The sequence below is a fragment of the Mesoplodon mirus genome, assembly GCF_964341445.2.
Source record: "Mesoplodon mirus genome assembly, chromosome: 18".
Taxonomy (NCBI): domain Eukaryota; kingdom Metazoa; phylum Chordata; class Mammalia; order Artiodactyla; family Ziphiidae; genus Mesoplodon; species Mesoplodon mirus.
In genome coordinates, this window is record NC_138994.1 from 11,492,636 (window position 1) to 11,514,078 (window position 21,443).

The window sequence follows — 21,443 nt, forward strand, 5'->3', positions numbered from 1 at the left end:
GAGATGAAATCATTCTGGATTTAGGGTGAGCCCTACATCAAATGACTGCTATCCTTACAAGAGGAGGAGAGGATTCAAAGAGACACGTGGAGAAGGTGATGTGAAGGTGGAAGCAGAGATTCGAGTCATGTGCCTTTACCTATGAGCCAGGAGACGCCAAGGAAGGCCAGCAACCACCAGAAGCCAGGAGACAGGCATGGAACAGAGTCTCTCTGAGCCTCCAGAAAGAAACAATCCTGCTGACACTGGTTTCAAACTTCTAGCTGCCAGAATCGTGAGAGAATAAACTCCTGTTGCTTTAAACAACTCATTTTATGGTCAATTTGTTATGGCAGCCCTAGGAAACTAAAACAGATTTTGATTTCATGCTTTTTTTTTTAAATGATTTAATTTTTTTAACTTATTTTTTTGGCTGCATTGGGTCTTTGTTGCTGCACATGGGCTTTCTCTAGTTGTGGCGAGCGGGGGCTACTCTTCATTGTGGTGCACGGGCTTCTCACTGCAGTGGCTTCTCTTTGTTGCAGAGCATGGGCTCTAGGCATGCGGGCTTCAGTAGCTGTGGCTCGCGGGCTCTAGAGTGCAAGCTCAGTAGTTGTGGCATGCAGGCTTCGTAGTTGTGGTCCAAGGGCTCTACAGCGCGGGCTCAATAGTTGTGGCATGCAGGCTTCAGTAGTTGTGGCACGCAGGCTCAGCAGTTGTGGCTCGTGGGCTCTAGAGCGCGGGCTCAGTAGTTGTGGCGTGCAGGCTTCAGTAGTTGTGGCACGTGGGCTCTAGAGCACGGGTTCAGTAGTTGTGGCATGCGGGCTTCAGTAGTTGTGGCACGCGGGCTCAGCAGTTGTAGCTCGCAGGCTCTAGAGCGCGAACTCAGTAGCTGTGGCATGCGGGCTTCATAGCTGTGGCACAAGGGCTCAGTAGTTGTGGCTCGCAGGCTCTAGAGCGCAGGCTCAGTAGTTGTGGCATGCAGCCTTCAGTAATTGTGGCACGCAGGCTCAGTAGTTGAGGCTCACGGGCTCTAGAGCGCAGGCTCAGTAGTTGTGGCATGCAGCCTTCAGCAGCTGTGGCACACAGGCTCAGTAGTTGTGGCTTGTGGGCTCTAGACCGCAGGCTCAGTAGTTGTGGCACACAGGCTTAGCTGCTCCACGGCATGTGGGATCTTCCCAGACCAGGCTCGAACCCGTGTCCCCTGCATTGGCAGGCGGATTCTTAACCACTGCGCCACCAGGAAAGTCCCCTAAAACAAATTTTTGATACTGGGAAAGGAGGTGCTGCTATAACAGATACTTAAAAACGTGGGAGTGGCTTAGGAACTGGGAAATGGGAAAAGGCTGGAAGAATTTTGAGGCACTTGACAGAAAAGGCCTAGACTTTCTTGAAGAGACAGAGGTTGGCAGAGATTGGAATTATGCTGCCAGCAAGCCAAGGAACACCTGGGGCACTAGAAGCTGGAAAGGGCAAGGAAAAGAATTCTTTCCTAGAGCCTTTGGAGGGAGTGGACCCACCTTGATTTTTTACTTCTAGCCTCCATAACTGTGAGTAAATTAATCTCTCACTTTGCCTTGTTACAGCAGCCACAGGAAACGAATGCGGTTCAGGAGTCAGAGATTAAAGGCAGCCCAAGGAGGTTAAAAGCACACATTCTGGAGTCACAATGCCTGGGACTGAATTCTGATTCTGCCACTTACTAGTTGTATGATACTGGATAAATTACTTAACCTCTCTCTTGCCTCAACTTCTCCATCTGAAAAATGGGGTGACAGTACTTACATCAAAATGCTGTTGTGAGGATTAAGCAAGTTAAAACATATAAAGTGCTTCGAACACTGACAGCACGTAGTGGGTGCAATCTGCAGGATTGCTATTATGTTCTTCATCTGATGAAGTATATGATATTTACCTTAAAATAAATAATTACAAGTTTAATGGGTGTTTTAAAAAAAAGATGTGTTTCACAGTGCAAGAGGGAGAGAAATTCAGGGGAAAAAGCCCTAGGAAATGGCATAAATAGGCTGACTTGAAGGATAAGTTAGTCGAAACACTTTGCGAGTTTTTAGTTTGCTTTTTATTGATTTTGTTTTGGGTGGTGGGAAGCAGAAGAAATAAATACACAAAATTAGGGATCTGTGAACTTTCTGTTAAGAGCAAATGGAAGTATGTAATTGAAAGGTTTTTCAACTTGGGGGGAAAAGACCTGATCAGAATGGCTGTTTTAAAATTAATCCAGCTATGGGCATTTCCCTGGTGGTCCAGTGGCTAAGACTCCACGCTCCCAATGCAGAGGGCCCAGGTTCAATCCCTGGTCGGGGAACTAGATCCCACATGCTGCAACTAAGAGTTCGCATGCCGCAACTAAATGATCCCGCGTGCTACAACAAAGACCTGATGCAGCCAAAATAAATAAATATTTTAAAAAATAATAATAATCATCCAGCTATGGAACAGAGAATAGAATTGGGGAGCTACCCATACACCAGTTTGGAGACTACTGAACTAGTCTAATCAAGATGATGTTGACAGTGAGAATGGAGAGAAATGGATTCAATATTTAAGAGGTAATTAAAAGGTGTAACAAACAACGTAAGACAAAAGACTATTCCCAGGTTTCTAGCTTGAGCAGCCAGTAGGATGGTGATCCCATTTACTAAGATGGCAACACTGAATGAAGGGTACGTAAGGGGGGCAAGTGATGCATGGAGTGTTAGACATGTTGTATCTGAGGTGCCTGCTATGTGGACTTGCCCAGGAGGCTGCTGGTATGCAAAACTGGACACAGGCAGAAGGATTACAGGCGTAGGTCTGATGGCAACTGAGTCGGCGAGTAAATAGGTGGCTTATGGCTAGAATGTGGAGGTGCAGGTGGAAAGCTGTACAGGTTAAAAAGCATAAATTAGTTCATCTGGAAAATGAAACAATGCAGAGTTTTAAAATGCTGTGTTCAAGGTAATTTTATTCAGAACAGACAGTGACAGGAAACGGTGCTCGTCTAATCTGGCAGTTCCTATTTTACTAGAAGTCCCAATTTGAGAGCAAAGGATTGATAGAATGAAAGCAATATTTAAGAAAGACTGGCCCTCTTACATAACAGGTTGAAATTGATCTCTAAAGTTTGCTCAGTAAGTATCCTGGTTCCTCAGGCAGACTATAAACTGATGTGTAAGAACTTTTCTTTTAATCCCTAACCTATTCAAATAACATACTTTTAAATGAGTATTAAACAAATAAAAGCAATAAGAGGAAAAAAGTTTCTATAAACTATTAGCATTACAATTAAAAAGTGTTCACTGCCCCAGACTTTGTTTTAGACATAACCCTCTTGGGCAGTAAGTCCACTGATTTATCATTTTAAGCTTCTGGACTTCCAGGGAAAACATATACCAGATCTCCACATAACATAAGCTGAGCAATTTACATGGTTTCAAAACTTTCATCAGGAGTCCACATATCATCTACCACAAGGGGGCGCTTAAACGGAAATTGTTTTGATCTAAATTTTTTAGGGATGTAAAATCTTTCACATTTACTCAAATTATTCACAAGGAACAACTATTACTAACAATGATATTTAGGGACTTTCCTGGCGGTGCTCCGAATGCAGGGGGCCTGGGTTCGATCCCTGGTCAGGGAACTAGATCCCACGTGCATGCTGCAACTAAGAGTTCACATACCACAAGTAAGGAGCCCACATACTGCAACTAAGCAGCTGGTGAGCCACAACTAAGACTCAGCGCAACCAAATAAATAAATAAATATTTTTAAAAATTGAAAAAATCTTTGTATCTGACTTTTTACAAAGAAGATAGTCAAAATGTCACAACACATGAAAAAAAGTATCATACTTGTTCATCTGAGATTTTCATTAAATTCCGTGTACTTTATTATGCAATAAGAAAGGCAATTTGAGAGACTATGACTAAAGCTTTTAAAGCAAATAAATGTAAGTGAATAGTTTCCCTGACAAACATGTAATTTAAAGAATTTGTGCAATTTAGAAAAGTAGATTTTTTCATTTCATTGGTAATGTACCACAAATCCATGCATGGGTACCTTCTTAAGTCCTTTCACTCCTGTAATTTTAAAGCTTTGCACCTATTTAACCACATTCAAAAGGTCTTCTCTTCTACTTGTCTGAGTGTTGTTTTATATACTGATATTGAATTATCAAGAAACAGAACTTTTTTGAAACACCACTTAATTTATGTCATATTTTCTAAAAATGCCTGTGTTTCAAATTTATAAGATCTCAGAAAAACCCAGTCCCAATAGAGCCCAAACCATTATACTATCTTTCTCCCCCCAGTTATAAGCATTGCTTTTAACAGCTAAAACAAGGCAAATTGCAGACTTCTCAAGATGATGGCTTGGAAACTAGACTACAGTATAAAATTAGTTATTGAAAATATTCTTGGGAGTTCCCTGGCAGTCCAGTGGTTAGGACTCCATGCTTTCACTGCCATGGCCCGGATTCAATCCCTGGTCAGGGAACTAAGATCCTGCAAGCCACATAGTGTGGTCAAAAAAAAAGAAAAGAAGAAACAAGAAAAGAGACTATTCTTATAAATAGGTCCTGAAAAAAAAAATTCTAGGTCCTACTTCCTAATAGCCATAGAGTCTTGGGCAAGTCCTAGAGCAAGTTATTTAACTTCTCCGAGTTTAGTTCTTCATATATAAAATGTACAAAAATAGTACCCACATTACTGGGTTGTTGTGAGGGTTAATGAAAAAATGTACATATAAAATGCTTATTAGAAAACTGTAAGGCACACATTATTCTAAGTGAAAGAACTGAGATACAAAATAACATTATATGTTTCTTTTTATATGAAATGTTTAGAAAAGGCAAATTTATACAAACAACAGAGTGACTTTCTAAGGCTGAGAATGGGAGTAAGATTAACTGCAAACAGATATGAGACCACTTTCAGAATGACTGAAATGTGGAGTAACCAACCACTTGGATTTGTCTCAGAAGAAAATGTTTCCTGGGATGTGGGACTTTCAGTGTTAATTTACTAAAATTACAGAACTGTACATCTACAACAATAGAATTTTATAATACATAAATTAATAAACAGTTCAGGGAATTCCCTGGTGGTCCAGGGGTTAGGACCCTGTGCTTCCACTGCAGGGGGCACAGGTTCGATCCCTGGTCGGGGAACTAAGATCCCGCAAACAGCACAGCACGGCCAAAAACAAAAAAACAAAAAAAACCCAGTTCAATAAAGCTGTTAAAGTAAATATCAGAATAATAAAAATACTAGGTATACTTCACAAATAGTATCTTGATTACTAAAGTAAACATACAGGGGCTTCCCTGGTGGCGCAGTGGTTGGGAATCCGCCTGCCAATGCAGGGGACACTGGCTCAAGCCCTGGTCCAGGAGGATCCCACATGCCGTGGAGCAACTGGGCCTGTGTGCCACAACTGCTGAGCCTGCGCTCTGGAGCCCACGAGCCACAGCTGCTGAGCCCACCTGCCACAGCTGCTGAGGCCCACGCGCCTAGAGCCTGTGCTCTGCAACAAGAGAAGCCACCACAATGAGAAGCCCGCGCACCGCAACAAAGAGTAGACCCCGCTCCCCGCAACTAGAGGAAGCCCGCGTGCAGCAACAAAGACCCAACACAGCCAAAAATAAATAAATACATACATACATTTTATAAATAAACAAACATACAAGCATTCACAATTCATGAAGCAATGACAATTCTCATTTTATAGGTGAAAAAAATCCGGCTTAGAAGGGTTGTAGGTGCTTTAATATGACACAGAACTTGTAATTAACAAGGCCAGGAATGCAAACCAGGGCTAGTTTCAGAGCTTTAATATTTAACCACTCTGTATGACAAATGTCTAGTAATAAATGACCTGGATAAAGACCAAAAAAAAAAAAAAAAAAGTAAACATACAAATTTAAGATATATATTGTGAAACCGTAAATGTCAAAAAGAAAGAAAAAGGTTCTTATATACTGAAATAACAAACATTTATAAATATAATTTGATTTTTTTTTTTTTTTTTTTTTTTTGCTGTACGCGGGCCTCTCACTGCTGTGGCCTCTCCCGTTGCGGAGCACAGGCTCCGGACACACAGGCTCCGCGGCCATGGCTCGCGGGCCCAGCCGCTCCGCGGCATGTGGGATCTTCCGGGATCGGGGCACGAACCCGTGTCCCCTGCATCGGCAGGCGGACTCTCAACCACTGCGCCACCAGGGAAGCCCTAATTTGATTTTTTATTGCCATTTTTGAAGGTTAGAAAATTGTGTATAAAATTTTCAGAGAAAAGGCAAATTTACTATTTAGGTTGTATAAAAATGAACTTTTCAATCCAATGATAAATTAAATCTGTTACTGCCTGTAGGGCAAGTTGACAGTTTAATAAACTCCTTGAGGCTCTCTCTAGATTTACCCATTTTCCTGGCTGGGATATACTTTTTGTTTAAAAAAAAAAAAAAAAAGCTGTTGAAATTTTAACTTCCTTTTTTTCTACGTAAATATAATATGTAAAAAGCAAAAAACAAACAACAAACAAAAGAACTGTACAGCATATATTAAGTGCTCAATAAATGTTGATGTTGGCTATTGTTATTACTAACCCATATATAGTTCCACCTATAGGTCCCTAACACCAAGGCCTACACCATTGACTATTGTGTGATAAGCCTTACATTACAGATGTCAAGGCCCACCTATATGTGGACAAAGCACCTTTGGCATGTCTGGGGCCCAAAACAGCAGCACAGGCAAGGAAGTGAGAGGCAGTGAGAATGAACATCCAAAAAGGGTGAAGAAAGGCAGGACAGGGAAGGGAACATAAGAATGGGATAACAGGAGCACAGAATAAATTTCATTTACTTCCTGATTTGTTCACAGCAATCCTGATGACTCTGAGCCCTTCCGGGAAGGCACATGAGACTGAGTGGATAGGGTCTGTAAACTGCTGTGCGGAACATCTAGAGAGTACAAGCACCAGGCTCCCTGAAAGGCAGTCTCACTGACTTTTCACATAGAATGAAAGACCGCGTTAAACTTCAAACCAAAATGTGGTTACAGTTATCTTTCCATTTGTAATGATCTCGCCAACACAAGTTTCCATGCTACATCTCCACAGCACGATATGAGAAAGATGGCACAATAAAAACCACAACCAGATATTTGGGAGATACGGGGGCAAAAAAAAAAAAACTTATACAAAATTTTAAAATAACTGATCTAAACCAAAACATACAAAATATACTTTGTATATTTAAAACTTTTAAAACTTCATATACTGTTTCTCATATCAGTTTCTGGATTAAGGTAATAGACTGAATCCACACATCTCAGTTTGCTCCCTCTTGAAACCCTCTTAAAACCACTAAAGAAATATTTTTAAAGATCTAAACTTACAAGATTAGAGAAAATAAGAGAGACAACAAAAAATTTTTTGGAAGCAGGAAAGCAAATGGACAAGTGATAACCGTCTTTAACCAGAGCCAAGAAAGCCCAATCCGAAACATAAAGGGTGGAGCTGAGAACCAACAATCACCAAAATAAGGAGGGGAGTATCGACAGCAGAGAAGTGCTTGAAAGCTGTTTTAGGAGCAGATCCCAAGGCCACCTATCTATCCACTTCAAGCCACTAAAGGTTTAGTCTCTACAGGAGGTAAAAGTGAGGTTCTCTGCACCAGGGGACACCAGGCGCAGGTGTGAACAAAGGTATTGTACAGAAAACCAAGGTACCGAGTGGCTAAGTACACAGTAAATGCGGTGTGCACAGTAAATGCAGCCCGCCTCCACCACCCAGCCAGCCAAACCCTCATGCTCCAAGCAGAACACCAGAAAAGGCCTCTCTGGGCCACCTGACCAGCTCAGAAGGAAGGACTAAAGATAGTGAGTGACATCAGGGACCACCAAGAAAAAAGATTAAGAAAATCACCCAACGATTAAGCTCAAAACTGATATGGCCTACACACTTGCTCAGAACTTCCAATCAGCTGTATAATCCTGCAGTGTTTATCAGGAGCAGAAAATTAAGGATTAATAGACATCTGAGGATGGAAGAGACAGACCAATACACACAGCAGGAGGAAGCAGCCTGGAAGAAACAGCCCATTCACAGTGGGGAAAAACACATGAAAAAACTATCAATAACATCCTCGAAAGTAAGAGAAATTATTATTTCCAGAAAACAAAAAACTAAGATTTTATTTTATTTTTTAAAAAGGAGTTTGATTTTAAGAACAAAAGAGCTCTTAGAAAATAAAAATGTTATAGAATAGAAAAAATAATAGTAGGGCTTGAAGACCAAGATAAGGAAATCTTCTAGAAAAATTGAGCAACACACATGCACAGACACACACACACAAACACACACACACACACACACACACACGCACGTGCATTCCAAAGAGGACAAAGACAAAGAGGAAAACTGGAGCGAAAAGATAAAATCAGAAGACCAAAATAGGAAGCCCAACATTCAATAAAGTAATAGTTCAAGATTAAAAAAACAGGCAAAAGGAGAGGAGGAAGTCCTCAAGGGAAGTTCTCAGAACTGACTCAACTGTCAGATAGCAAGTGCCCACCACACACACAATGGATGAAAACAGACCCACACAAGGCCCTATCACTCTAAAACTGCAGAAAACACTGAAGGCAAAGAGAAGATTCTACAAGTTTCCAGGTAAGTCCAAAGTGGTTATATACAAAAAGAATCAATGAATGGATTCAGATTTCTCAACAGCAACACTACAAGAAGACAACTGTACAAAATTCTGAAATTCGCTGTTTATTCTGTACCATCTTTAAAAACTAAGGGTGGACCTGGCTAAGATACTTCTCTGGACCTGGCCTGGCCTGACCATGTGCTGATGAAGTTCCTTCTCTCCTCTCCATGCCTGCTCTTTCATTTCATCTCACCACAAATTTTCTGATTTGACCTAATTCTGAGAGCCTGAAGAAGGCTTTGAAAACTTTAGAAGCTGAGGACTTTCCTGGTGGTCCAGTGGTCAACACACCACGCTTCCACTGCAGGGTGTACAGGTTCGATCCCTAGTCGGGGAACTAAGATCCCACATGTCACACAGAGCAGCCAAAAGAAAATAAATAAATAAACGAATGAATGAATGAATAAATAAAATATCTAAAAAAGAAAAGCTTTAGAAGCTGAAAATACAAAGTAACCCACTCCCTCTGACCATACTTCTACAGGACGTCCAAAACCAAGTCCACGCTACAACCCTGCCAAGCACCCTCACTTTCCCAGTCTTCCTCCCGCCCTTCCCACTGTCCTGCCTGGAAGAATCTTGTGAAAACCCTCAGGAAAGCACAAGCCAGACTATGACCAGGAGTCTGTTGGGCTTAACTTCTCCTGGGAGGCTGCAACCAATCATGGCAGCACGGATCTTTTTTTTTTTTTTTTTAATTTGCAGTACGCGGGCCTCTCACTGTTGTGGCCTCTCCCGTTGCGGAGCACAGGCTCCGGACGCGCAGGCTCAGCGGCCATGGCTCACGGCCCGGCCGCTCCTCAGCATGTGGGATCCTCCCGGACCAGGGCACAAACCCGTGTCCCCTGCATCGGCAGGCGGACTCTCAACCACTGTGCCACCAGGGAAGCCCACGGATCTTTCCTTAGACAGTTTCTTTGTTCTTGCTGCTCTATTTTATATACAAATATAGTAAAACTAAAAAGAGAAGCAAGAAAATCCTAACACCGAAGTTAGGATGCAGATTACCTCATGGTGGGCTGCAGGGAATCTAACGGGGGAAGGGCCCACAATGGCATGTGGCATCCCACCTAGTGAGTAGCGTTCTGCTTTCCATCCTAGGCATTGAGTACCGTGGTGTGTATTTCGCTTTTTTTCATACGCCCTTCTTTCCTTACAATTTTAAAAACTGTTTTAATGTACATATTCTTTCAAGTTAGAAATTATTAAACTATACAACTCATTATTAAATCACCAAGGTTTACATCACATCAGCAGCACAGCTCTACATCAATCATGAAGCAAGTTGGCTTAATTTTAAATACATACAAACATTTAAGACCAGATTTACTCACATTATGAGTCTTCGGTTTAAGAACCAGTATTTCCTCCGACTTCTGTCATATCCAATAGGTTCATGTCGAATATACGGTTTGTTTTTTTGGATTTCAGCAACGCAGTCAGTCACACCAGGAACCTTATGTGCTACACAGACTTCACACTGCCACTCATCCTCTGGCACCTCCTCGAGAGGCGGCTTCACACATTCCAAATGGTACACTGCTGAGCAGGTCTCACAGCAAAGCAAATCCCCGAGTTTGTGACACACCCTGCAGTGGTCATCGTACTGGATCACCCCTTCAGACATCAACTCCTCACGAGCAATGTTTGTGGTAAGAAACTGATCAACTAAGAACTGCAGAACTTTGATTTTGTTCTCTACTGGTCCATAAGGATAGTCCTCTGCTTCTTGGTAAGGAAGAACATGATGGTACTCCTTGTCACTCTCACAGTACACCCGCAGCACCTCTGGCCACGTCATGCCATCAATGAAATACAGCGTGGAATTCACGCTATCTTTCAGATCGGCAGGTCCAAAGGTAGTATTGGAAGTGTCTTCTTCACGCAAAACGGCTTTCAAAAGCACGACGTGCATCTCTGCCATAAGTGTGCACTGCTCTTGACTCACCAGAGCTGCACAAAAGTCCTCAAAGCGGAAAGGAGATAACCTTAAAACTGTACCAAAGTTCCGCAGTACCTCATAAATGGCAATAACATTCATTATATGCTCGTTAGGCACCATTAAATCCTCAGAGGACTTGGGAAATTCAAGGGGTGGGATGTCTTTTTCTTCCAATATTGGAGAACGAGGCCGATGTACTCTCGGTTTTCGCCTACCTGTAAATAAAGAAATGGTATAATTACAAATCAATACATCATTTCTACAAACTAAGGATTTTCCGGTTTTTCCTATTTGGACATATACCCCCAAAAAGAGATAAGCATACTTCTATTTTTCTAATAACTGTCAAGTTAAAATAATACCAAGAAGCAATGATTTAGCTCTAATCTTTAAGTCTATAGAAAATCTAAAGTTTTGGGCTTCCCTGGTAGCGCAGTGGTTGAGAGTCCACCTGCCAATGCAGGGGACACGGGTTCGTGCCCCGGTCCGGGAAGATCCCACATGCCATGCTGAGCCTGCGCGTCCAGAGCCTGTGCTCCGCAATGGGAGAGGCCACAGCAGTGAGAGGCCCGTGTACCACAAAAAAAATAAAAACAAACAAATAAATAAATAAATTTAAAGTTTTCCCATTATATCCCAAACTGGAAGTAAAAAAAATTACAATTATAATCAGTTCTCAATTACCTAGAGGGGTTAACTGGTTTACAGGTAACCATGATAAAAAATATAAGTGCATTTGTGAAAGATCTGACAAGAACATAAATAAGAAAAAGACATCTCCAAGGAAGAGAACAGGCGTAACAGATCTCACATGGTGCCAGCTGCACTAAGAAATGCCTCTCAGCAATCAGACAGGAAGTTCTCTGGTGCAGCACACCCTTTCCTTGGCCAGTTCTTCCTGAGAGCTATGTAATGGGGAGTTCCACAGTGAAGCACAAGGTTAGGGCTGAGACAGAAAGGAAGAAGGAGTAAGGAAGAGAGAAGAGAAGCAGGGTTCCAATACTGGGAGAAAAAGGGGGGGCGGGGCTCACTTAGGAAAGAGACAACAGATTATAACTTTTAGCTGTAAATTAAGCAACAGGAGGCGTGCCTGTTCGCCAATTTATGAAATGTACAGTCCAGGAATATATATGTATGTAAATGTATCAATATACAGCATTTGAGAGCTTAGTTCATAACAAGCAAGCAGATCTCATTTAATCCTCTGAACAAGTCTATGAGGTATTTTAATAAGAAACTTATGGAAAGAAATAATTTTCTCCAGAATTGCCATACCCATGCCTGCATTATTATTACACTTTCCAATGATATTTACAGAATAGGAAATGTACTTTTAAATAGCAGACTTTTTATGAGATCAATTAACATTAAACTTATTTTTGTGCAATTGTTTTATTAACTATGCTTTTGGGTTGCTGGTCACCTCTTAACTGCCTCCTCCCTTCCCCATTGCTGCACCCTCCTCACATCTAGTTAACTCTCATCATGTACGAACTAAAAGGGTACAGGGCACCAGGAAAAGAAACTATGCTAAAGAATATAAAAGGTCGGGTCTCCCTGGTGGCGCGGTGGTTGAGAGTCTGCCTGCCAATGCAGGGGACACGTGTTCATGCCCCGGTCCCGGAGGATCCCACATGCCGTGGAGCACCTGGGCCCGTGAGCCATGGCCGCTGAGCCTGTGCGTCCGGAGCCTGTGCTCCGCAACGGGAGAGGCCACAACAGTGAGAGGCCCGCGTACTGGAAAAAAAAAAAAAAATATATATATATATATATATATATATATATGTATAAATAAAAGGTCAAGATCTTTTATTTTATACAATGCACCCCCCCATATTCATTCACTGGAAAGATTTTCCAAATAAGATTATATCCATTAGTTTCTGCAGAAAAAAGTCCAAGGGATCACTCTGGGCCAGACTTTGCTGGTGAGCCTACATCCTAAGAAAGAAACCTCCTCCATCTCAGCAAATATCCATCTACTACAAAGATGCAGTTTTCACAGATTCAATTAAATCACAGAATCACCATGCTAGTAATAAGCATCACGATGGTAATCCAGTCCATTTCACTGTCTTCTGGAAGTTATTTGGGCCTCATCTGCATAAGTATAAATGAGAGAAAGCAGAAAAGGATTAAAGGGAAGACTGAACCTAGAGGAATACCCTCAAATGCAAGAGAAGAAACACAAGGCACCATATGAGACAAACCTGCTTATAGAAACAGTCCCTGTGTTCCTCTCAGCTGTTTATGCAAAATGCTGTCAAACAGAGTCCAAGTAAAGGATTACACAAGGAAAGGCTGGAAAAGTAGTTCTAGGATCAGAACATGGATCCTTAAATGTTAGGTTTAGGCATTTGTACAGCACTTTATTCTGGCAGTAATGTAGGTTGATGGCTTTGAATGAAGTAATGAAGACTTTTTGAGCAGGGCAGGGACATGAGAAGAATGTTCCAGAAAGACTTCTCTGGCTTCAGTGTATACAATGAATAGGACAGGGGGGAACAAACCAGACACGGGGCATCTTCTGCAACTACCCAGAAGATAAAGACCTGGATTCAGAGTCTGGCTGTGGGAATGAAGAAAAAGATGAATAAAAGTGACCTTATGAAGAAAGAAACCAACTGGTGTGGAACATACCACCACCCTAAGATTTAACTCTGGCACCATTTCCTCCAAAAGACTATTCTAACTCCCCCAAACTCTTCTGAATTCTCGTAGCCTTCTTTGAATCATTTGTTACCCTACAATTTACCTATTCATGGTATCCATTCCACCTCCATAGCTGAACACCCACCTCTTATGCCAAAGAAAGATCTGGCACATTTGTTTTATTGGAAGCATTTGCTAGCATCATTCCCTTTAGGGAATTACCCTTCCCCTACACCATGTGATTCTGATGGGGCCCCCAAACACAGTATTCCACCTCTTGATCACTGGCAAGGCAGGCCAGTGAGAGTCTTGCCTGGGATTTTATATTCAGATGCTGAGTGAGAAGTGCTCTGAAGCTCGTTCTTTCCATGAAGGTGGCCAGAGGATGTATGTGGCTAACCCACCTTTACCCACCTTGTGGAAGAAGGGAATAAGGACAAGAGACAGAAGCAGTAATGGGAGATAAGTATTGATAACTCACGAGTACTGACAGAACCTGTCATTCAAATTTCCCAGTCAGGACTTCCCTGGTGGCGCAATGGTTAAGAATCCGCCTGCCAAGGCAGGGGACACGGGTTCGATCCCTGGTCCGGGAAGACCCCACATGCTGCAGAGCAACTGGGCCTGTGCGCCACAACTACTTAGCCTGCACTTGAGGGCCCACGTGCCACAACTACTGAAGCCCGCGCACCTAGAGCCCGGGTTCTGCAACATGAGAAGCCACCACAGTGAGAAGCCCACGCACCACCACGAAGAGTAGCCCACGCTCGCCCCAACTAGAGAGAGCCCGCGCATAGCAACGAAGACCCAATGCAGACAATTAATTAATTAATTAATTAATTAATTAAAAAAACACAAATTTCCCAGTCACACAAACCAAAAACCACTCCCCTTTTGCTTAAGTGAACATGTTGGTTCTCTGTTGCTTGCAAATAAAAGAGTACTGATTAAAACAGTAGCTAACACTGTATACAAGCCTTTTATAATGAGAAACTCGGTAAATTGCTACTTAAAGACTATCAATGAGAGCAGTTAATGTATAAAAAAAAGACTGTTGATAGTACTCTTTTGTAGTAAATTAACTTAGTAACAGTAGTCTAATTTAATTTGATATCTAATTTTAAAATATCAGCTTTCCCAGATTCTGAAAGATTCTGGATAAGCATGTATTATTCTAATATTTAACAGTTCATTTAGCTTTATATTAAGCTAAAGTCTGTTAGCTTTCTATTAGTTTCAGAGGCAAAAGGAAGAAAGGCAAAAAAAGGTTCAGAAATTCTACATTCTATTATCTAGCTGGAAACCACAAAATAGCAACTATTCAAACTACAACTACATACATACTGAACAATGTGAGCACTTTTACAAGTTAACATTAAATACTGGCCAGTTCACTCTGAAGCATTATTGGGAGTTTAAATCGATTCAATTTTTTTAAATTTATTTATTTAGGCTGCGCCAGGTCTTAGTTGCAGCACAGGGGATCTTTTAGTTGCAGCACGCATGCGGGAATAAGGTAAAATTCATGTGCTGAAATAAGAAATCTTTAAGATATATTATTAAGTAGAGGAAAAAGCCAGCTACAGAACAATGACTAGAATGTCCTTTGAGAAACAAAATTAGAAACAAAAAAAGAAAAGAGAACAATAATAAAGTATATATATCGAAGAGGTCATAGTCATATATGAATCTTTTTAAAGTAGTTGTTCCTTGGGGAGGAGAAATGGAGGGAAAAAAAGAAAGAAAGACTAATTTTTTTATCCTTGTATATTCTTAAATACCACATGCATATATTTTTATTATAATATTTTAAAAGAAAAATATTGGGCAGGTTATCTATACAAATATATAAAAATATTAATATTTAAATCAATAAAATGATGCTGCTAGTTATGGCTACTGATGGTCTTGTATGAATACAAATATGAGGTCATTTTGCCAAATTCAAAGATTTGGGTTTACAGAACTGGGCACAGATTACAGTGTATAAAGAGAAAACTCATAAAATTAAACCACTTAAGCCGCTCAACTGTCAATCATTAGTATTAGTAGCAAGTCAAGATATTTCAACTATTCAGGGAAATGTATTTATAATATACCATTGAGGATTATTACACTCATTACCATTTTCAACACTGATCTACTATCTAGCAGATGAAGTATATTAATTTTCCTGTATTAAAAAAAAAGGGATTAACGTCAACCTCACTAGCCATCAGGAAAAGGCAAATTAAAACCACAATGAGATACTGTTTCATATTCATCAATGGACAAAAATTTTTAAGTCCATCCAAACAAACTTTTGGGAAGAAAGGAGAACAACAGAGACACCGGTATACCACACTCGGGACTGTAAGGTGGCATCACCACTTTGGAGAGCAATTCAGTAACAGTCAGGTTAAGGTTGTGCACACAACCCTGAAAGGGCGGTTTGAAAATTTTTTGCCCATGACCCAAAGTAAGAAATACATTTTACATTTAAATCTAGTACACACCTACCCCAAAACTAAAGTTCTACAAAGCACTACTCTTACATTAATATCTTCTCTTCCATCCCATTCCAATACCTTCTATTCCATGTTCTTTCTGATTTTAAACTATGCTGGTTGCAGCCCACAGTTTGAAAAACACTTCTCAAGAATTCCCCGGCAGTCCAGTGGTTAGGACGCTGAGCTTTCACTGCCGAGGGCCCAGGTTTGATCCCTGGTCAGGGAACTAAGATCCCACAAGCCACACCCCAACCCACCCCCCCCAGAAAAAGAAAGAAAAAGAAAAACACTTCTCTAGAGAAACTCTCCTTATACATATGCAGAACACTGAACATTGCGCATAAAAGCAAGAGGTCAATCAAGCTGGAAACAACCAAAATGTACATCAACAGGGGAACAATTAAATTGTGGAACATTCATCTGATAGAATCCTTTTTTGGGGGCCATGCTGCTTGGCTTGCGGGATCCTAGTTCCCTGACCAGGGATCAAACCCGGGCCCTCGGCAGTGACAGCACGGAGTCCTAACCAGTGGACAACCAGGGAATTCCCCATTTGATAAAATTCTATAGAGCAGTCAAGGGCTACATATGTTGGCATGGACCAATCATAAAAACACCATGAAACAAATGAAATTGCTACCAAAAAAAAATTGCTACAAAAGGATAAACAATTTGGAACCATGCGAAACAGTTTCATCTATTGCTTATGGATGAATGGAATTATATATTTAATATATATATGAACTACTAGTTAACATCAACACTAGAATGTAATCTCCTTAAGGGCAGGGAGTTTTGTCTGTGTATTTTTGCTGCTGTGAATACTTAATAAATATTTACTGAAAGAATCAGGAGTTTAGTAGGCACACAAAAAGATGCTCATCATCACTAATTATTAGAGTAATGCAAATCAAAACTACAATGAGGTACCACCTCATACTGGTCAGAATGGCCATCATTAAAAAGTCTACAAACAATAAGTGCTGGAGAGGGTGTGGAGAAAAGGGAACCCTCCCTACACTGTTGGTGAGAATGTAAATTGGTGCAGTGGAAAACAGTATGGAGGTTCCTCAAAAAACTAAAAATAGAGTTGCCATATGATCCAGCAATCCTACTCCTGGGCATATACCCAGACGAAACTATAATTCAAAAAGACACATGCACCTGTATGTTCATAGCAGCACTATTTACAATAGCCAAGGCATGGGGCTTCCCTGATGGCACAGTGGTTGAGAGTCCGCCTGCCGATGCGGGGGACGCGGGTTCGTGCCCCGATCCGGGAGGATCCCACATGCCGCGGAGCGGCTGGGCCTGTGAGCCATGGTTGCTGAGCCTGTGCGTCCGGAGCCTGTGCTCCTGCAGTGGGGAGAGGCCACAGCAGTGAGAGGCCCACGTACCGCAAAAAAAAAAAAGGACTTTGTCCTTGGGCTTCCCTGGTGGCTCAGTGGTTAGGTGTCCGCCTGCCAATGCAGGGGACACAGGTTCCAGCCCTGTTCAGGGAGGATCCCACATGCCGCGGAGCAACTAGCCCGTGTGCCGAGCCCGTGCTCCGCAACAGGAGAGGCCACTGCAGTGAGAGGCCTGCACACAGCGACGAAGAGCAGCCCCCCCAGTCGCCGCAACTAGAGAAAGCCCACACGCAGCAGCAAAGACCCAACGCAGCCAAAATACATAAATAAATAAATTTATTTTAAAAAAAAAATAGCCAAGGCATGGAAGCAACCTAAATGTCCATCCATCGACAGGTGAATGGATAGAGAAGATGTAATACACACACACACACACACACACACACACACACACACACACACACACACAGGAATATTACTCAGCCATAAAAAAGAATAATGCCATTTTCAGCAACATGGATGGACCTAGAGATTATCATACCAAGTGAAGTAAATCAGAAAGAGAAAGACAGGGCTTCCCTGGTAGTGCAGTGGTTAAGAATCCGCCTGCCAATGCAGGGGACATGGGTTCCAGCCCTGGTCTGGGAAGATCCCACATGCCGCGGAGCAACTAAGCCCGTGCACCACAACTACTGAGCCTGCGCTCTAGAGCCCATGAGCCACAGCTACTGAGCCCACATGCCACAACTACTGAAGCTCGTGCGCCTAGAGGCCTTGCTCCCCAACAAGAGAAGCCACTGCAATAAGAAGCCTGCACACCGCAATGAAAAGTTGCCCCATTTGCGGCAACTAGAGAAAGCCTGTGCGCAGCAATGAAGACCCAACACAGCCCAAACTAAATAAATAAATAAATTTTAAGGGAAAAAAAGACAAATACCATACGATATCACTTACATGTGGAATCTAAAATATGACACAAATGAACATATCTGTGAAACAGAAACGGACTCACAGACATACAGAACAGACTTGTGGTTGCCAAGCAGGGGGCGGGGGTGGGGTGGAGGAGGGAAGGATTGGGAGTGTGGGATTAGCAGACGCAAACTATTATATATAGGATGGATAAACAACAAGGTCCTACTGCATAGCACAGGTGACTATATTCAATAGCCTATGATAAACCATAATGGAAAAGAATAAGAAAAAGTATATATGTAAAATTGAATCACTTTGCTGAAAGAATCAGTAGTTTCAAACTCTAGCCTATGCAATTACACAAGAAAATGATGTCTTGACATTATTTGCAGATGTTAGAAATGTGTTTTTACTCCTCACTATGTAAATAAATAGAGGGCTACTGTGAGAAGTCCTAGAACAGTGGCCTTCACATTTTGTGCATCAGAATCGCCTGGAGAGCTGATTCTAATTAAAACAGCTTCTGATTCAAAGGACTAGGAAAGAGTCTCAATTTGCATTTCTAACAATTCCCATGCGATACTAACTCTGCTGGTCTGAGGTCCACAGTTTGAGAACCACTGCTCTGGAACTCTAAAAGGTTATCCCTCTGAGATTCAGTTGAGTAAAAATTAATACACATCAGACGAAATTCACTAATTCCAGTTACCTTCAAAGCTTGCCACTCAAAATGTGATTGGCATTATCTATGAGGCTTGAAATAAAGTCAGAATCTCAGGCTTACTAAATTAGGATTTGCAGTTTCTCAAAATCTTTGGGTGATTCATGCACACATTAAAGTTTGACATGCTGCCTTGAAAACTATCCATCCTAAAACTAGAAGTGCAGCAAAATCACATGGTAAACTGTTAAAAGTAGAGTATCAAAATGCAATTCAAATTTACAGAACCCCAGGTGAAGCTCAGTAATCTGTATTTTTATCTTTCTCCCCAGATAATTCTGATGTGCAGCCAAGTGTGAAAATCACGGCTTTACCGAAATTGGATATTCCCACTACCAATCAAAAAGTGGGGCTTTTTTGTAAACTCAAACAAGAGAATCAAGAAGCTGCCTAAGAAGGTATGATTAGAATAGGACAGGTGTGAAAGGAAGCTGAAGCCTAATCAAAGACATTAATAAGCCTACAAGAAGAAAATGCTATGGATGGAAAGTGGTCTGCATGGGGGTGGGGAGCGGGTACGGGAACCAAACAGCAAGAATTTGTCAGTGAATTTCCAACACAGTCTAGGTTAAGGGAGAGAGTTTCTTTTTTTAAATTTATTTATTTTATTTATTTTATTTTTGGCTGCGTTGGGTCTTCGTTGCTCCATGCGGGCTTTCTCTAGTTGAGGCGAGTGGGGGCTACTCTTCATTGCGGTGAGCAGGGTTCTTATTGCGGTGGCTTCTCTTGTTGTGGAGCACGGGCTCTAGGCGTGAGGGCTTCAGTAGTTGTGGCACGTGGGCTCAGTAGTTGTGGCTCGAGGGTTCTAGAGTGCATGCTCAGTAGTTGTGGCGCACGGGCTCAGTTGCTCCGCGGCACGTGGATCTTCCCGGACCAGGGCTCAAACCCGTGTCCTCTGCACTGGCAGGCGGATTCTTAACCACTCTGCCACCAGGGAAGCCCAAGGGAGAGTGTTTCTTGAAACAAGGATTCTGGCCCATGTGACAGATTATTACCTTAATAGAAGAATTATGCTACTATGTACATTATTTGAACGACCTGACAGTTGCTAAAGCAAAACTTTCCACTCCTTTGAATTCCACAATAGAATTCTACTTCATAGGGTCTGTAGGGATGCTCTCTTCTCTGAGCTCTTTGGAAGAACTGGCAACAATACTCACCAAGTGTTAACTGTTGCTTGGGGTCCTTTTCTACATGCCCGGGTTTTTAAAATATGCACCGTGGAGCACAATCTGTATTTGTTAATTTCTCGCTTTTTTAATTTAAAATCTTCTCTATACATTTTAAGCAGATATTGCCTTAATTTGCTGAAGCTGCAAGAAATCCTAGACCTTTTCCAAGGCCCCGATCAAATGTCGCCTCTTCTGTCCTCTCCTGTGCCTCCAGGCACTGTGCTTCTCTGACACTTTGTACGGCTCTCCATTATAGTGTGAGTGCATTTACATTACAGGCAATTACTCATGTGCCCCCAGCTCATTTGTTAACTCCCTGAGAGCACAGACCATGTTTTATTGTAATAACCAAAAAAAAAAAAAAAAGTGTTCAACAAATGATACCCAGAAGCAAAACTAGAGGTCCAGGGGTGAGGTCATGCCAAGATTAAAATCCAGACGCCACAGTAGATTTTTCAGTTTGGCTCATACATTTTTATTGTATTAATTCTAAGAAGAATATTTACAGTGTTTTCATACTTCTAGACCCCATAACTCTCTATATAATGTGTGTTTCTATTGGAAACAATCAAATAACCCCAAACAGTGAGACATTCTAAAGACAGCTGGCCTGGACAATGAAAAAATGTCACTGTCCCAAAGAACCCTTCCCTCTCCAAAAGTGACAGAAGAGCTCTAGATTAAAGGAACAAAAGAGATGTCAACTAAAAGCAATACATGACCCTTGACTGAATCTTGGATAAAGAAACAAAACAGCAATAGAGGGCAATTGGGGAAATTTGAAATGTAATATTATATGCATGTTGAGTTAAATGCCTTGAGTATACTGAAGTATTTAGAGGTGAAATGTTATTATGTCTGCAACTTACTATTCAGTGGTTCAGCAAAAAGAAAACTTTTAGAAGACTGAGAAACCAAATATGGCAAAAATGTTTTTAAAAATTGGTGAATCCGGGACTTCCCTGATGGTGCAGTGGTTAAGAATATGCCTGCCAATGCAGGGGACACGGGTTCGAGCCCTGGTCCGGGAAGGTCCCACATGCCATGGAGCAACTAAGTCCGTGCGCCACAACTACTGAGCCTGCGCTCTACAGCACGCGAGCCACAACTGCTGAAGCCCCCGCACCTAGAGACTGTGCTCTGCAACAAGAGAAGCCACCGCAGTGAGAAGCCCGCGCACACAAGGAAGAGTAGCCCCCACCTCGCCGCAACTGGAGAAAGCCCGTGCACAGCAACAAAGACCAACGCAGCCATAAATAAATAAATTTACAAAAAACAAAAATTGGTGAATCCAAGAGAAGGGTATACTGGGTGTTCATTGTACTATTCTTTCAGCTTTTCTGCATATTTGAAATTATGTAAAGTAAAAGCAAAATGTTCAGAAAATCTGTTCTAAACTTCCTTACTTCTAATTGTTTCAATTCTTTGTTTCAATTCTTTCAATATATATAGCTAACAGGATATATCATGTTACAGCCTAAATACAGAGTGAGATTAAATAAGAT

At 41.6% G+C, this 21,443-nt stretch overlaps 1 protein-coding gene across 14 annotated transcripts in view; it reads right to left on the bottom strand.

Moving 5' to 3' along the window:
• The window catches only part of BPTF (bromodomain PHD finger transcription factor), a 144,269-nt gene that overhangs the window by 98,928 nt on the left and 23,898 nt on the right, over positions 1-21,443 (bottom strand). For all 14 annotated transcript variants that reach the window (XM_082602721.1, XM_082602719.1, XM_082602717.1 and 11 more), the window contains exon 2: positions 10,033-10,855. In XM_082602721.1, coding sequence (XP_082458847.1) covers positions 10,033-10,855 — 823 coding nt within the window. The remainder of the gene's footprint in view (positions 1-10,032; positions 10,856-21,443) is intronic.